A 14770-nucleotide genomic window follows, 5' to 3' on the forward strand; every position below is an offset into this window, starting at 1 on the left:
TTGCCCAAAGCAGCATCAATACCTTGCTCTCACACACTGCCTCCCGGGGGATGAGGCAGATCCTAACACCTCCATAGGCGTGGCTGACTCCAGCCTCAGAACCCCTCCCCTCTGTACCATTATCCCCATTTTACAGAACAAGAAGCTGAGACGAGGGGAGGGATGAAGGTCACCCACCAAGGCAGCAGCAGAGCTGGGACCAGAACCCAGGCAGTCTGGTACCCAGCGCTGTCCCCTCACAACTCAAGCCACGCTCCCTTCCTTGGGCACACGCCACGCTAGTGAAAGGTGGCGGACGTGGGATGGGGGGAGGATGCTTTGTCCTGGTGATGCTAGTCCCTCCTCCATGGTCAGTGGGCCTCGGCGTGGCACACTCTAGATGGGACACCCGGTCCCTGCCCCAGCCCCGGCGTGAGCAGGGACCATCGTGGGAGTGAACCACCAGCCTTTGTTTCAGGGCCCTGCCAAGAGCAAAGGAGTGGTAGGAATTTTCTGCCATCTGCTGGCACTACCTTGTCATTGCAGCCCCATGCCAGGCTGTTGTGCTCTCCCTGGTGCCTAGGAACAGGGTGCCCTGTGAACACAGGCTGGGCCAGCCAGGCCCTGGCCTGCTGGCTGCTCGGGCTGCAGCAGTGCAGAGGGTGAACAAACACGAAAGGTGACATGTCGCACCACCCCTGGCCTGAGCCCGGGAGGGGGGAGGAGGGACATGCATCAGCCACCCAGCCAGGCCAGCTGGGTGCAGCTGTTTGCTTATGGGACATGCACAGCTGAGGCAGTCCCCTGAAATCATGGCCCTCAAAGCCCGGCCCATCTTGTGAGCGGAACAGGGATGTCCAGATTCACCCTTGTGCCCCTGCAGGGGGGCGATTGCCCCTCGCTGGCAGGAAAGGGGTTAAACTCAGCCCTGGGAGAAGACTGAGGCAGAAAGGACCAGCAGCTGGGGCAATTAGCTGCCAATTAGGTCTGCAGCTAATTAGGGCTCAGTGGGGGCTGAATAAATAGCGGATTCTTTGCTAGGGGTGCAGGAGGGGGTTTAGGTGTCAGAGAAGTGATGGAGGTTGCTCAAGGCAGAGCAGAGCAGAGCAGAGCAGAGCAGAGCAGAGCAGAGCAGAGCAGAGCAGCAGGCAGCTCTAGCCAGGCAAGTTCCCAGGCAGCGGGGCCTGAGGGTCCAATGGCTGCAGGCCCAGCCCCTTGCCAGTGCTAGTGGCCATTTCAGACTGCGGTTTGCCCCTGCTGTGTGGGGCTTGGTGATGACAGGCTGTGGGTCACTGAGGTAAGGTGGGTATTGGGGGGGGGAGGTTCCCAGGGTGGGGGCCCTGTGGCAGGGCAGTAGCCTCTGGGTGGGACACTGGCCTAGGAAGGATGCAGATGCTGGTGTAAGTGGTGCAGAATGAGCTGCCAGCTAACCAGGGGCAAGACAGTGGATGGAGGAAGGGGCTGAGCAGGCTGGCAGAGCTAATTCCCTAAGTAACCAGCAGGAGGTGCTGTGGTGGTGAGTCACACCTGTTTGCAGCCCCATGACTACCTGGCTGTGGGGAGCGTGTCATTGCAGGTGCTGCCAAGTGCCCTAGGGTCGCCCATCCCCCTCTGCACTACCCCCTGCCTTGCTCTTTGCCAGGGAGGTGGAGTTGTCCCTGGGGGCTTCCTGAGATACAGTCAATTGGTACTCAGGGAAGCAGCCCAGTGCAGCTGGTGAGGGGGAGAGGGAGCACCCTGGCCTGGGCTGCCCTGAGGCTTTATGGGGCCATCTGCAATCTATTACACTGGGGTGATGTGTGGGGGTGCACCTGGGTCATGTGCCCCTGCAGCACTGGCCCCCCACTGCAAACCCTGCCAGCCCTGCACTGCTTTGGGTGAGTGTGAGGGTGGTCCCACCTGTCCCCCACAGTGGTGTGGTGCTGGCAGGGGAGGGTCTGGGGCATGTGGCAGGTAGGGCCCCTCCCCCCAAGCCCCCTCACCATTCGCCGCTGATCAAGCCGGTGCTCCTGTGCCCCACGGAGTGATGGGATTTTATCAGCTTCGGCACCCTGCTTCGGAAATATTTTCAAAGCAAAGTTTAAACTCTGATCCGGTTGCATTACCAGGGTGAACTCAGATGGTGCGTGCCTGGCGTGGGCAAAGGACTGTTACAGCTTCATTACCACTGGACTGGCTCTTCCACAGGCCCTGCTAAGGGGTCTGGTGGCTTTGTCAGTGTTGACTTAGTGAGCTTCTCTCTGGAGGGAGAGCCAGGCAGGTCGTTAAGACCCACTGGTGTCCCAGATTGTTGGGTGCCCTCTGGAGCTGTGTATTCCACATATGGGTAAGGACAGCCTTGGCCTCCCCACCAGCCACGTTTAGGGCTGAGTTGAAGGTCTGCAGACCCCTTCAATGGAAGCATTGCAGCTGCTCTTTTTTTTTTTTTTTTTTCCTGCCCTGATGTGGGCATCCTGCTGCTGAGGCCTGGAGGGCTCCACTGTGACTCACAGGCCACAGGTGCTCTAGAGCTGACTCCCTGGGCCTAGCTCCAAGCAGGACACTAGGGGTCTGAGCCCCACATGGCTGGGAGCAGGCAGGAGACAAACATCAAGCCTTGATGTTGCCTGAGCTGCCCGATGGGGGGAGTCATAAGCTCACAGCTACTGAGGGACTTGCTGCATCTAAGGCTCCCTGCGAGGGACAGGGGCCTTGTCCCTTTGCTGCAGGCTCCTGGGAACGTGCAGCTGCTCCTGGGGCAGGAGACAGGAAGCCCAGAACCTGCTCTCCTTAAGTCAGTGTCGGGCTGCAGGCACTGCTCCCCAAGCTCACCGAGAATTCATTCGCTCTGGGCAGCAAGCAGGCGAGGATGAATATTGGAGGTTAGCTAGGCTCACATCAGGAGTGCCCGGGGGTCTCCAGGGTTCACTAAACCACCTCTCTCTGGAAAGCACCTGCCCCTGGCAGTGTGACAACCAGGAAATCCTAGGCCCTGGTGCCCCTCCTGTTCTAGCCACATGCACCAGTGCAAAGCAGGAGTTGCACCAAATTTAGCTGGCATGACGCTGAGTAGTCCCCTCAGTCTCACAGCTGTGTATAGGGCCCTGGCTGCGTCTTTGCAGCTGCTGCTGTGTATTGCACTCTATTTTTTTTTTTTTTTAATGCACAAAAGAGGAGAAATGTGAGCACAGTGCATAGCCCCAATGCTGGGGGCCCATCGTGATCTGGAGAGCGTCCGTGCCCATGTCTCTGCAGCGTGCATGTCGCTCATCCCACTGAAATACCTTGCGGGTTCGCTTCCCTCCTGACAGGGCTGTGTGGGCGTAAAGGAGATGGGCGGCATTCCCCTTCTGGTAAGAACTCCGCTGCCGTCATTCAGGTCTCTTTGGGAGCACAGCCCCTGGCATCTTCTGGGATTGCTGCCTGGGGTGTGCATCTCCCAGCAGCCTGCTTCTCGGCCTCTAGACTCAGCTGAACTTTGCACCATAGACCTAAGCAGGATCCAGCAGGGAGTGTCTCAGCATTAGATGATTGGCTTCTGATTTACAACAAAAAATGTCCCTTTTCCCCCATTCTCTCCCCCTCCCTGGCTTGTACGTTTCAGTGGCGTTGGAAGTCATGTTCCCTAGCTTCCCCCTATTGTTCCCTGGAAGCTGAGCACTTAGGCAGCTGCCCAGGAGAGATTCAGGTGCTGCTGAGCGCCCACAGCCAGCAGCGTGTGTTTCTACAGGGGGTGCACATCTGCACATGCCTCGGTGCACTTAACAAAATTTATTCTGTCCACAGATGGAAAAAATTAGAGGAGCCGAGGACGTGTCCCTCGTATCCCCATTTCCAGAACTGACAAGCTTGGGGTAGCGGGGGAAGGGGGAGCAGAGGCTGCTGCTGTGACACAAATGACAAGGAGCCGCAGCAGTCTGGCAGCCGTTCACAGCCAGATTTTGTGCTGTTCCTACAGTTCAGAACAGCCTCCAGCCCAGCCTCCTCACACTCTCAGCACAACCCCTGCTGCCCCCACCATGGTCCACAGCTGCAGTTGCACAGAACTGTAGCACGGTTGTCATATGCTGCCCTCTTTGGGGAAAGCCACAGAGGGCTACTTTGGCACCTTTACATCTCAGGCCTGAAGCTACTACAGGGGCCAGTGTGTGGCTCTGAGTCCCAGGCCTAAGCTCCATTGATCAGAGCTCAATGCAGCCACAAAGCACTCTGGAGACCCCTCTCCGGTTGCATGGGCCTGGGATGGGCTCTCTGCAGGGAGCTGGTCTCCTTTGCACCGATCCATGCCCCTGCTGCAGCTCAGGACAATCCTGGTGTCTGCCAACAAGTTCTAGGCCACCCTATTATGGGGCAGGGAGTCAAGGGGCTATTGCAGTGGGCTGCATGAAAGGGTCCTACTGCATCCTCCTGGGCTGGTTATCCCCAGGCTGTGCCACAAGATCATAGAATCATGGAATGCTGGGACTGGAAGGGATCTCGAGATCCCATCGAGTCCAGCCCCCTGCCCTCATGGCAGGACCAAGCGCCACCTAGACCATCCCTGATAGACACTTATCTAACCTGTTCTTAAATATCTCCAGAGAGGGAGATTCCACAACCTCCCTAGGCAATTTATTCCAGTGTTTGCCCACCCTGACAGTTAGGAACTTTTTCCTAATGTCCAAACTCAACCTCCCTTGCTGCAGTTTAAGCCCATTGCCTCCTCTTTTATCCTCAGAAGCCAAGGAGAACAAGTTTTCTCCCTCCTCCTTATGACACCCTTTTAGATAACTGAAAACCGCTATCATGTCCCCCCTCAATCTTCTCTTTTCCAAACTAAACAAGCCCCATTCTTTCAGCCTGTCTTCGTAGGTCATGTTCTCTAGACCTTTGATCATTCTTGTTGCTCTTTTCTGGACCCTTTCCAATTTCTCCATCTTTCTTGAAGATAGGTGAGGATAGCTGATCCCCTGAATCACTGTCTATGAATGACAGGGCCACCAAATCCAGCCTCCAGCAGCCCCCAGCGTCGGCACAACAGATGCAGCAAGGAGCACTTCCAAGCCAGCCTCCCACACCTTCCTTCCTGGGATCCCGCTTGCCTTGTGTTGTCATCTTACTGTGTTTTTTCTTGTGCTTAGAGCTCTTCTCCATGGCTATCCCCATCTCACAGGTACGGGGAAGGCCTTTGTCAGGGGCTCAGGGAAATGCACCAGGCCCTGGGAAGTGGAGTGGCTCACGCCTGCCCAGCAGGATGCAGATTCAAGCACCACTGAAGAATCTAAAGAAAACAGCTTGGAGGGCTGGGCAGAAAGGTCCCCAAGGTATTCAGGCACCTAACACCCTCTGGATTGGGACCAAAATGGCTTCGGTCTTCCTGCTCCACCATCCTGTACTGGGTGGTGTCCTACTTCTCTCCGCAGCTTTATCCTACTTGAAAGAGCCTTCCTGGAGCTCTGAGAGCTTGAGGAGATGCGTAAGAAATGCACGGACTTCTGCGGGGTCCTGTGCCTCAACAGCCAGATGGACAGGCGTGCAACTTGTGCAGGGCCCCTGTGTGTGTACACTTGCTCACACACACACTTTGGGCTGTCGGGACCAGAGCAGGGATGCGGGGGCGGGGGCAGCTTCCTTTGACTGGCTGTCTTGTCCTATGCCAGGGCCCCACTGGAAGCATTGCCAGGATTTCCGTGGACTTCCTCAGAGAGGCTGAGGTGTTGGAGTTGGGGACAGGAACTTGAGGTAAAATGAAAGTCGGTGCAAAGTTCCCTCAAATTCTAAAAGCAGGATGTGAATGGGCAGGCACCCCGGCAGCATACATGTACCTATAAAAGCGTCCATGCAAACCAGGGTTCCCGCTAATTCCTCCTTCCATGGGTAGAATAAATTTTATGTGCACTGAGGCGTGAGTGGATGTGCACCACAGTAGAAACAGGCTTCCAGCTGTGGGTGCTCTGCTAATCTGCCGGGCAGCAGACTCTCTCCTGGGTGGCTGCCCGAGTGTTCAGTTTACAGGAAACACTGATGCACATGTGTGTAAACACACATGCAAAGGTGCCCTCTGGATCTCGTGCCTTTTTAGAACTGAGCTCTCTGATTTCCTCCCTAGGTGCATTCACCGCTCACTCCTCCCTGTGTGCTGTGGCTTTCCACGCTGGGGGCAAGAGGTTTTCCTGTGGCAGGTAGAAGGAGCCCCATTTCCGTGCCCAGCCTCCCAGCTCTGCCTGACCTCAGCCTTCCCCACAAGGTGAGCTGTAACCACTTCTAGTGCGCCAGTGTGCGTTGGGGTGGGAGTGGAGTTGTTCCTTATTAAATGGCTCTCCCTCCCCTCCAGTGCTAAATCTAGCTTTAGTGAGTACAGCTTCCATTACCGATGAGAACAGGGACATCACAAAGGGCTTTGTATTCCAGGAAGCCTCATTAGGGATTTAAATTATACAAATGGGCTTTTTTCCCAGAGATCCTCATTATCTGGGCATTTGTGTTTTAATCCCTCGCTCTGCCACTAGCCCCTCTCCACGTCCATCCCCTATCTCCTGCAAGGTCAGGCTGCATCCTCTGGAATGAAGCACTGGAGGCCCGTTTACCTTGACGTAGTCTCTGACTTTGTGGGCCATATGCAGTGGAGCAAAGGCACGTGGAGAATAAAGGGGAGATTTAGGCATGGGGCTGGGGTAGGAGCAGGTGGGTCTCAGGCCATGGCCAGCGAAAACATCCCCAGGGATTCTGCTCCATTTTCCTGCCTTCAGCTTACAAGGTGAAAGGTTAGGCTGGGGACGGAGAGAGGAGTCGCAGGGAACTGGCAGAGCTCTTCCTAAGACTGGGTCTTCCTGGCTTTTTCAAGCCTCATAGTGTGAAATACAAGCACAGGTATAATCACTAGCACCTGTCACACACACCCATGCGCTAGGAGCTGTTGCACACACTCCCCTCTTCACTAGTGTCTCCTGCACACATTCTTATTCACTATACCTGCCACACACACCATCTGCTAGTGTTGCACACATCCCCATTCACTAGTGTCTCCTGCACATTTGTTCACTATACCTGCCACATACACCTAGTCACTAACAGCTGTTGCATATGCTCCCTGTTCACTAGTGTGTCCTGCACATACCTATTCACTAGTGTCTACTGTGCACACTTCTATTCACCTGTACTCGCCGTGCACACCCACTCACTAGTGCCTGTCACACACCTGTTCACTAGTACAGCTGCACAAACACCCTGACTGCCAATACACACTACACTCCTGAGGACACCCTCCATAAATCAGCTGCTGTTCAGAACATGTACCAGCAAACATGGCATGCCCAGAGCTCTAGTCAGCTCCACCTGCAACACAGACCAATCCACTGCTAGTCTGATTTGCATATGTATTGGCTCCTTCTGTTCCCAGTAACTTCACTGGGAGCCCTGGGCAGCACCTGCGAAGCCCAAGGCCCGTGTGTGAGGGGGTGTCTGCATGACAAGTGCTGTCATGTCACAGGGACCATGTACCACGCAGCTATCCCCCACCAGGCAGACTGTACTCTGATCAGGGTCTGCCCATGACATCCCTCTAGCCAGGGACCTCCCGAGGCTGAGCACACACCCAGGGCTGAGGGCACTGTCACAGCATGTCCTTAAGCGCTCGTGTGGATGGGGAGACTCATTACCCCATCCCAGATGGGGGACGGAGGTTTAATGAGCAGCCTAAGGCCACGCCGAGAGTCAGCGACTCGGCCCCACGCTTGGCTCTGCAGGCCGTGCAGCCATTCTACCAAACACACACGCCTGTAGAGCAGGTGCCCACACGCGCAGCCTGGTGCATGAGTCCACACACACGCACGCTCACCTCCCCGTGCCTGGGCCCATGCATGCATACTCCTTGCATGCACCACCTCATCCGTAACTCCATGCACACACACTGGTGCACACGCACACACTGACCCTGGCATGTGGGTCGGTGCATGCATGCTCACACAGAGAAGCTCTGCCCTCCATCCCTGCCAGGGCTCTGAGGAAGGGAGCCAGAGGTCTCCCCATCCCAGGGTAGAAGCAGGGGTGTGGGTGCTGGGATTTCCCCCACCATCACAGTGCTGCTGTGAGGGAGCAGAGAGGGGTTGGACTCGAGGGACTGTGCCATGTGTGTACCTACACATGGATTGTGTACAGACACAACTACACACTGAGCTTTGCATGCCCCGAGCTTGCACTGGTGATTTCCAGCAGGCTGATGGCTTGTGTGTGCACACGGGTGTGTACAAGCCCAATCCTGCCACCTGTGTTCAGGGGCGTGCCGTGGTCTCCTGGCCCCATGATGTCCATGGGGCGGTCCAGAGTTGCCTTGGCTTAGACAAAAGACACCTGAGACCTGACCCTTCAGTCTCTCTCTCTGCTGGAGAGAGTCTGCAGCCAGGCTGCTCCCAGCTCAAATGCTTCCCTGCTGCCATGGCAACGGAGGAAATACCTGCAGATTTCCCTGGTGAGGAGGAGAGGGAGAAGCCTTAGCCTCCCCCGGACCCTGCCAGGCGCCTGGCCCGGCTGCTGCAGTCAGCAGGGCAAACCAAGCCAGGAGAGAGTCTCCTGGGAGATGGAGCGAGCGTCAGGAGAAAAAGCTGAAGTGGCCGGATCAGGCATCTGGACTGGGCTGAGCAAAACAGAGAGAGCGCAGCCATCCTGGGGCCTCCCTCGCGGTGTCTCCGCTAATGTTCCCTCTCCCTAAAGAAGCCACAGGCAGCTGCCAACGACAGAGACAAGGTTCCACGCTTCCCTGCAGCCTGCCACGGCCAGCTGCTCTGGGAGCAAGTGTAACGACCTTGAACTAGGACCTGGGGAAGGCACTGCTGGGAGGAAGCTCACAATGACAGGGCCCTGCAGGAATTGTACTCTGAAGAAACTGAGAGCAGTGCAGAGGCCAGTGTTTTCCCAGAGAACCTTTTGGTGCAGAGAGGCAGAGCAGGAGAGAGGTGTGTGCGCCTGAGAGAGAGAGAGATGCTGTATCCCAGCATCTCAGTGTGTGTATGTGATGGTGTATCCCAGCACATTAGCTTCAATGCCGAGGGGGCTGTTTATATCACTTAGTATTTTATGGAACAATAAAGCCCTGCGTAGCTGAGTCTTGTCCCGCATCCTGTATTATCCTCCTGGCCGAAAGCTCCATCTCCCTCCTGAAATCCATTCCAGGTCAGGGGATTAGCATGGTTTTAGGGAAGGGTTTTGAATTGGAAATGGGTTGCTCTCAAATCATTCTGCGTCAGCCCTGGCTCTGTCACTTATGCAGCCGTGGATTAAAACAGATATGAAGATGATTATGCTGTCCGGGGGAAATTACCTTCTTGGGGAGCTGTACTCTGTATCCACAGAGTTCTCCTCCCTTGCCCCTGGCTGAGCTGCAGACACCCTTTCCAGGGGCCTAGCAGATTCTTAGACCAATTTTCAAGTGCAAACCTAATCCAGATGGCATGAGACCAGCCAGCACTGTTATTAGCAGCTCCAGCCCTTCAGGTTCCCTTTACTCACAGAAGAGATGATATTAATCTCTCCCAATCTATTTTAAAATCCTCCGTAGTCTTTGCCCTTTTTACCCACCTCTAGAGCTCTAGGCCCTCAATCTAGAGTGGGTTTTAACCCCTCCTCAGCATATGCTCCTTTTTAAAGGTAGTGCGCAGGGTGGTGACTCTTCGAGCTACTTTATGAGCTTTAAAAAATAAAAGGTCTGATGGATTTGTGCTTGTTCTTTATGTTACTGGGCCCAGGTTTCAATTTCCCTGGTTTGCTGCACTGTGATTCTGATGTCTGGTGAGCTTGGCTCCTGAAAGAGACCATTTAAAGCTTTGAGGCTGATATGTCCATACCTGTTACTTAGACTGAGATGCCTAATTGTCAGCAGGTGCCTAAATCCCTTAGGTACTTTAGATTTTCTTTCACAACTTGTTTTTTTTAACTGTCTATTGTTATACTTACAGCGTAAGCTCAATCTCTTTGTTCTCTGTCTGTACAGTGCCGGGACAAAGGGGCCGTGCTCCATGACTGGAGCTCCTAGGCTCTCCAGCAGCACTGGTGCTATTCAAGTGAAACACCTGACAAACGCTTGGGAGAAAAGTTCACTTTGTGAAAGAGTCAAACCCTTCCACTGAAGGCCAAGAAAATACACCTGTATAGGTTCCTGGACATCTAAGGAGTTCTCCAGTGAAAAACAGGGACAGCCAGGCTTGATGGTCCCATTTCTAGGGGGATTTAAGACATGTGGGACAATAAAACACTTAAATCCCAACCTAAGGGCTTGTCTACACAGGAAAATTGGCAGGTGTAGTTATAGTGGAATAATAATTATAAATCATTGAAATTATTATTCTGCTATACAAGTTGAACCTTTCTAGTCCGACACCCTTGGGACCTAACCAGTGTTGAACGAGAGAATTTGCTGGCCCCTGAGAGGTCAATATTGCCTAGCATGTTACCAACACTTGCACTGCTTACTGGGCTCTTAGAAGACATTTGGGGTAAATTACAGCTAAACAGCAGCACAGAACATTGAGAGCCAGGACTGGTGGCTGGAAACAAACTTTATGGGCCCACAGGAAACTCGGCCACACCCATGATAAATGCTCATCCAGCGAACCAAAATCATGCACGATTACGGATGTTGCTGGACGAGAGACAGCCAGACTCAAGAGGTTCAACCTGTAGTTTTCCTGGTCAGTTTCACCATGTAGACAAGCCTGAAGAGGCTTTCTCTTGGCAGGGCACCTTTAAGGCTCTCTTGAAGTTTCGTGCCCCACTTTATTAACATCCCCTGATTAAATCATCTTCATGCAGCTCCCAGAATCAAGCCCCTCCCAGTATGACAGACACAAATGCACCTTGGGATGAATAAGTTACAGTAAAAAATATGTATTTCCCTCTGCTCCTCTGGTGTTTGCACCCCTGCAGTTTGTTGGCTAGAACCTGAGTTGTCACCAGTGAGGAGTGATTTGTGGCTGCCTGAGTGTTTGGAATCTGTGGACCTTCTCCAATTTCTCCACGTCGCTCTTGAAATGTGCTGCTCAAAACTGGACACAATACTCCTATTGCAGCCTAATCAGCGCAGAGTAGAGCGGAAGAATGACTTTCCATGTCTTGCTCACCACCCTCCTGTTAATGCCTCCAGAATCAAGTTTGCTTTTTTTGCCACAGCATCACACTGTTGACTCGTATTTAGCTTGTGGCCCACTATGACCCCTAGATCCCCTTCTGCGGGACTCCTTCCTGGGGAGTTGCTTCCCATTCTGTGTTCCCATTCGCTTCTCCAGCCTGCCTTGAACTCTGTTCAATATAAAACAAAACCGAAGAGATACTAGATGTATGAGTGTTGTCCAATCACTGGCCTGTCTTCTGTATGTGGGTCCATGCAGGGGACTCTGAGGCAGGACTCCTGAATTCTAGCTCTGGTCCTGGTGTGACCTTAGGCACATCAATGCAGTCAATATTTTCAAAAGGATCTCCTGATTTGGGGTGTTTCAGCTTGTGGGTGCTCGGTTTGATTTCAACAGGAGTTAGATCTTGGAGGGTGCAGGCCTTCGGGACCGGCTTTCACAGGTGTGGAGCACCTGCAGCTCTCATTGAGTTCCAGGAGAGGTGAGAGCCCTTAGCCACTGCCAGATTCCAGCGGTGAATGTGATTTCCCTGGTTCCTCGAAGAAGCATGCCAATGCTGAATTTAGTCCTCCTCCTGCCCCTACATTGTTTTAGCAAGACTTAAAAAAATGGGGCTGTGATTTTAATCACTTTATAAATGTTTGTTTGTGTAATTCAGAGCGAGAAGGCCTCTTCCTCCCATCTGCCTGGACCATCTGCTACTTCCATGATTTTTAAGCGGGTCTGGACTTTGTAAAGTGATTGAGTTGGTGCAGAAATAGAGGGAAACTTCCTGTGGCTCTCACCTTGTTATAAGAAACATCTGTCTGTACAAGCACCTTTTTCTTGTCTGTGATAGACTGTGGATGGGGAAAGCTGCCTTTTAAGGATCAATGACTACACGGAGCATTGACCTCTGAACTACCGGCCGTTCAGCGGGCTGACCATCTGGAGAGCTTGATTGTTCTAGCTGTTCACCTCCCACATAGCTCCAAGGACACCGGGTGTGAAAATGACTCTCTCTAGGCTACTCACAGAGCTCGGTCAAATTTTTCAACCACAACTTTTTGGTGCAATATTCAATGACGCAGAAATATTTTGAAAATTCAAGTTGATTTAGCCAAATTGGGTTAGTCACGGGGGAGGGAACAAATTGAAACATTTGGTTTGGGTGGTTTTTCACTGGAACATTTTGGCTTTGTTGGTGTGAAACGATTTTTTATTTCAATTTTTCCTTTAAATTTATTTTTAAATCAAAATGCCTTTTTAAAAAAAAAAAATGGCTTTATATTGTGTCAGAATGGAACATTTCATTCCACTCAAAACAAATTCTTTCAACTTGTCAGTTCACAGACATTTTATGATCATTATTTTTGAATATCCAGAACAGCCAATGAGCCCAAAAAGCCACAATTTGACCCACTGTAGTTACGAATAACACCCATATGGAGACTGTTACAGTACAAAGGACTGCCACATGATCATTTTCTTCTCATTCTGGGTGCTGCTTATTTGCTTCTTTTATTTTAAATTTTCTCATCTTGAGCAACAGAAAGGGACTATTAATCTATTACTCAATTTCAGGGTACCGGACATCAGTGCAAGGTTATACTGTCTGGACACTGGATGCTACAAACAGCTGGCTATTTGGCTCAAACCTACAGCACCGTCAACCTTAACCATTAAAAAAACATGAGTCCAGCCACCCAGAAAGCAGGAGAGTGTCTTAAAATCATGAGGGTTTTTGAAATATGTTTTAGATTCCTTCACCCCTGGTTTGTTTGGGTGGGGGGGTGGTTTGGTCACATTTTCAAATAGCTCTCTGCAGCTGTGGGGAGAGGGCATAGAGATTTTACTTTTGTGCAATGGAAGCTGAGCTCGTGGAATCACATGACTTAAGCAGCTGGGGCTTTAATTAAAAAAAAAACCCACTGCATGTCATGAGCTAAAATCACAAGCATTGGACAAGACTCAAGCAGTTTCCACTGGAAGTAAATAATGGTCAGCTTGGGCACGTTGCTGTTGATTTTAGATTTTCTAAAAGCTTCTTTTGTGGAAAAACCCCATACCGTCACTCTAGTCCCAATCCAGATCTGTATGGAAAGATGCAGTGACTCATACTGTCTGTTTTAGGTCCTCGTATGGCCCCTCTAGTATCTGAAGGACTCATAACCTTCCTGGTGTTTATCCTCCCAACAGCCCTGTGTGGGAATGTGGTGCTATTATCCCCATTGTACAGATGGGAAACTGAGTCACAGAGAAATTATCTTACTACACTAAACATGCATAGAGCCGCCTTAGTTCAGGTTGGCTAAACCCAGGTTAAACAAAAAGTGAAAACCCAGCAACTCCAGTTCCACCTCACACTGTCCTTTAGCTTAGCACTCTGCTGCTAACTCAGCTCTTCACTGCTGCTTTAACCAGTTCTCGGACCCCATGCACCTTGAAGAGGTCATGCGGGAAGCCTGTAAGCAAGTGTCTGAACAACTCTGTCCCCCTGCCTGTCTCAGTGAGACTCAGCACAGAATACAGGTCTCCTTATGTAGACCTGACTGCAGGAGTGGGAGCTCTGAATACGTAACCCAGTGGGTTCCCAGGCACTTTCTGGGTCATGTCGCGACCTTTATTCCTTGTCCTCGTCCAGATTGTATTGTCAAGAGCATGGGGCAGGGGCAGCCAAACCGCAGCTCTCGAGCTGCAAGTGGCTCTTTGAAGAATGAAATGTGTCTCCTGCTTGGAGCCACGTGCTGGATCTGCACCCTGCGGCTCTGCACACGTGCGCTGGGGCCTGGAGGGAGAAGCCTGTGGCAGTGGCGACTCTGGTGAGTCCCAAGCATAATGGGTACTGGGTTAGAGGTGGGGGTGGGGGCCTGGCTCTGGAGGAGGTGAGGGGGATTGGGTTAGAGCCGGATGGGAGGGTTGGGAGTGCCTGGCTCTGGGAGCGGTGGAGAGCGTTGAGCGTTGAGCGTTGAGCAGACTAGCAATTTTATTTTAGGTAACGAGCTTTTGTGGGTAAGACCCACCGGCTGGAGGGTTAGTCGGAGAAAGGGCAGGAGTCTCCTAGACACACATCTGCTCTTCTTTGGCCCTGCTCATTAACTCGCTGTGCACTGCCACAGCAGCTTTCACCTGGTTGTCTCAGAATGTCCAGTAAAGACAGCACCGCATTATTCTCCCCACTTGACAGGTCAGAAAACGGAGGCCTGGGGTGGGGAACTGACTCAAAGTCATGCTGGGGGTTGGGATGGAAATGGGAAGCAAATTCAGGTTTTCTTACTCCTGGGCCCCTACTGTCTCCTTGTAGGTCCAGCTCCACCTCCACATCCCAGTAAGTCCTTTACTTGCCATGTTCCCCCTGATGCTCCTGGAGTCAGCCCTTCCTCTTGCTTAGCAAGTAGTGCATTGCACGGGGACGCACTGATAAGGTTCAATGAAGCAGAGGCCTGTTAGTGGTACCTAAGGAGTCCTGGGATGCCTGAAGGGCCTTGGTTTGCTCTCAGACATACTAGGGCCAGCCTGGAAGCACCCGGGATCAGATTCTCCAGGGGATTGAGGCTCCTAACTTCCACTGAACTGCAGATTTTAGGAGCCAAAATACCTTTGGGAATCTAAGCCTTTCTCCTTGGCCTGCTGACACCCAGCTTGGCCCATGCCCCCTTCAGTGCAGCTCTCGTGCCTTCACTGGAGTTGATTTGGCCCCTCGTCATGACAGCAGAGCATCACCTTTACACTCT

The 14770-nt window shown here is 52.5% G+C and overlaps 1 protein-coding gene across 2 annotated transcripts in view; it reads left to right on the forward strand.

The window, feature by feature from the left end:
• Positions 1-11310, forward strand: part of S100PBP (S100P binding protein) — an 87565-nt gene extending 76255 nt beyond the window's left edge. Inside the window, exons 5-6 of one of the 2 annotated variants that reach the window (XR_012642409.1) lie at positions 6047-6184; positions 9923-11308. Coding sequence is in view for 1 of the 2 variants with exons in the window: in XM_074976201.1 (XP_074832302.1) it covers positions 6047-6184; positions 9923-10058 (274 nt within the window). In the remaining variant the exon portion in view is untranslated. Of the gene's footprint in view, positions 1-6046; positions 6185-9922 lie in introns of both variants that reach the window. The other variant, XM_074976201.1, reaches the window with a different exon arrangement.
• Positions 11311-14770: the final 3460 nt, after the last annotated feature.

Source organism: Carettochelys insculpta, chromosome 24, assembly GCF_033958435.1.
Source record: "Carettochelys insculpta isolate YL-2023 chromosome 24, ASM3395843v1, whole genome shotgun sequence".
In the NCBI taxonomy this organism is placed as follows: Eukaryota; Metazoa; Chordata; order Testudines; family Carettochelyidae; genus Carettochelys; species Carettochelys insculpta.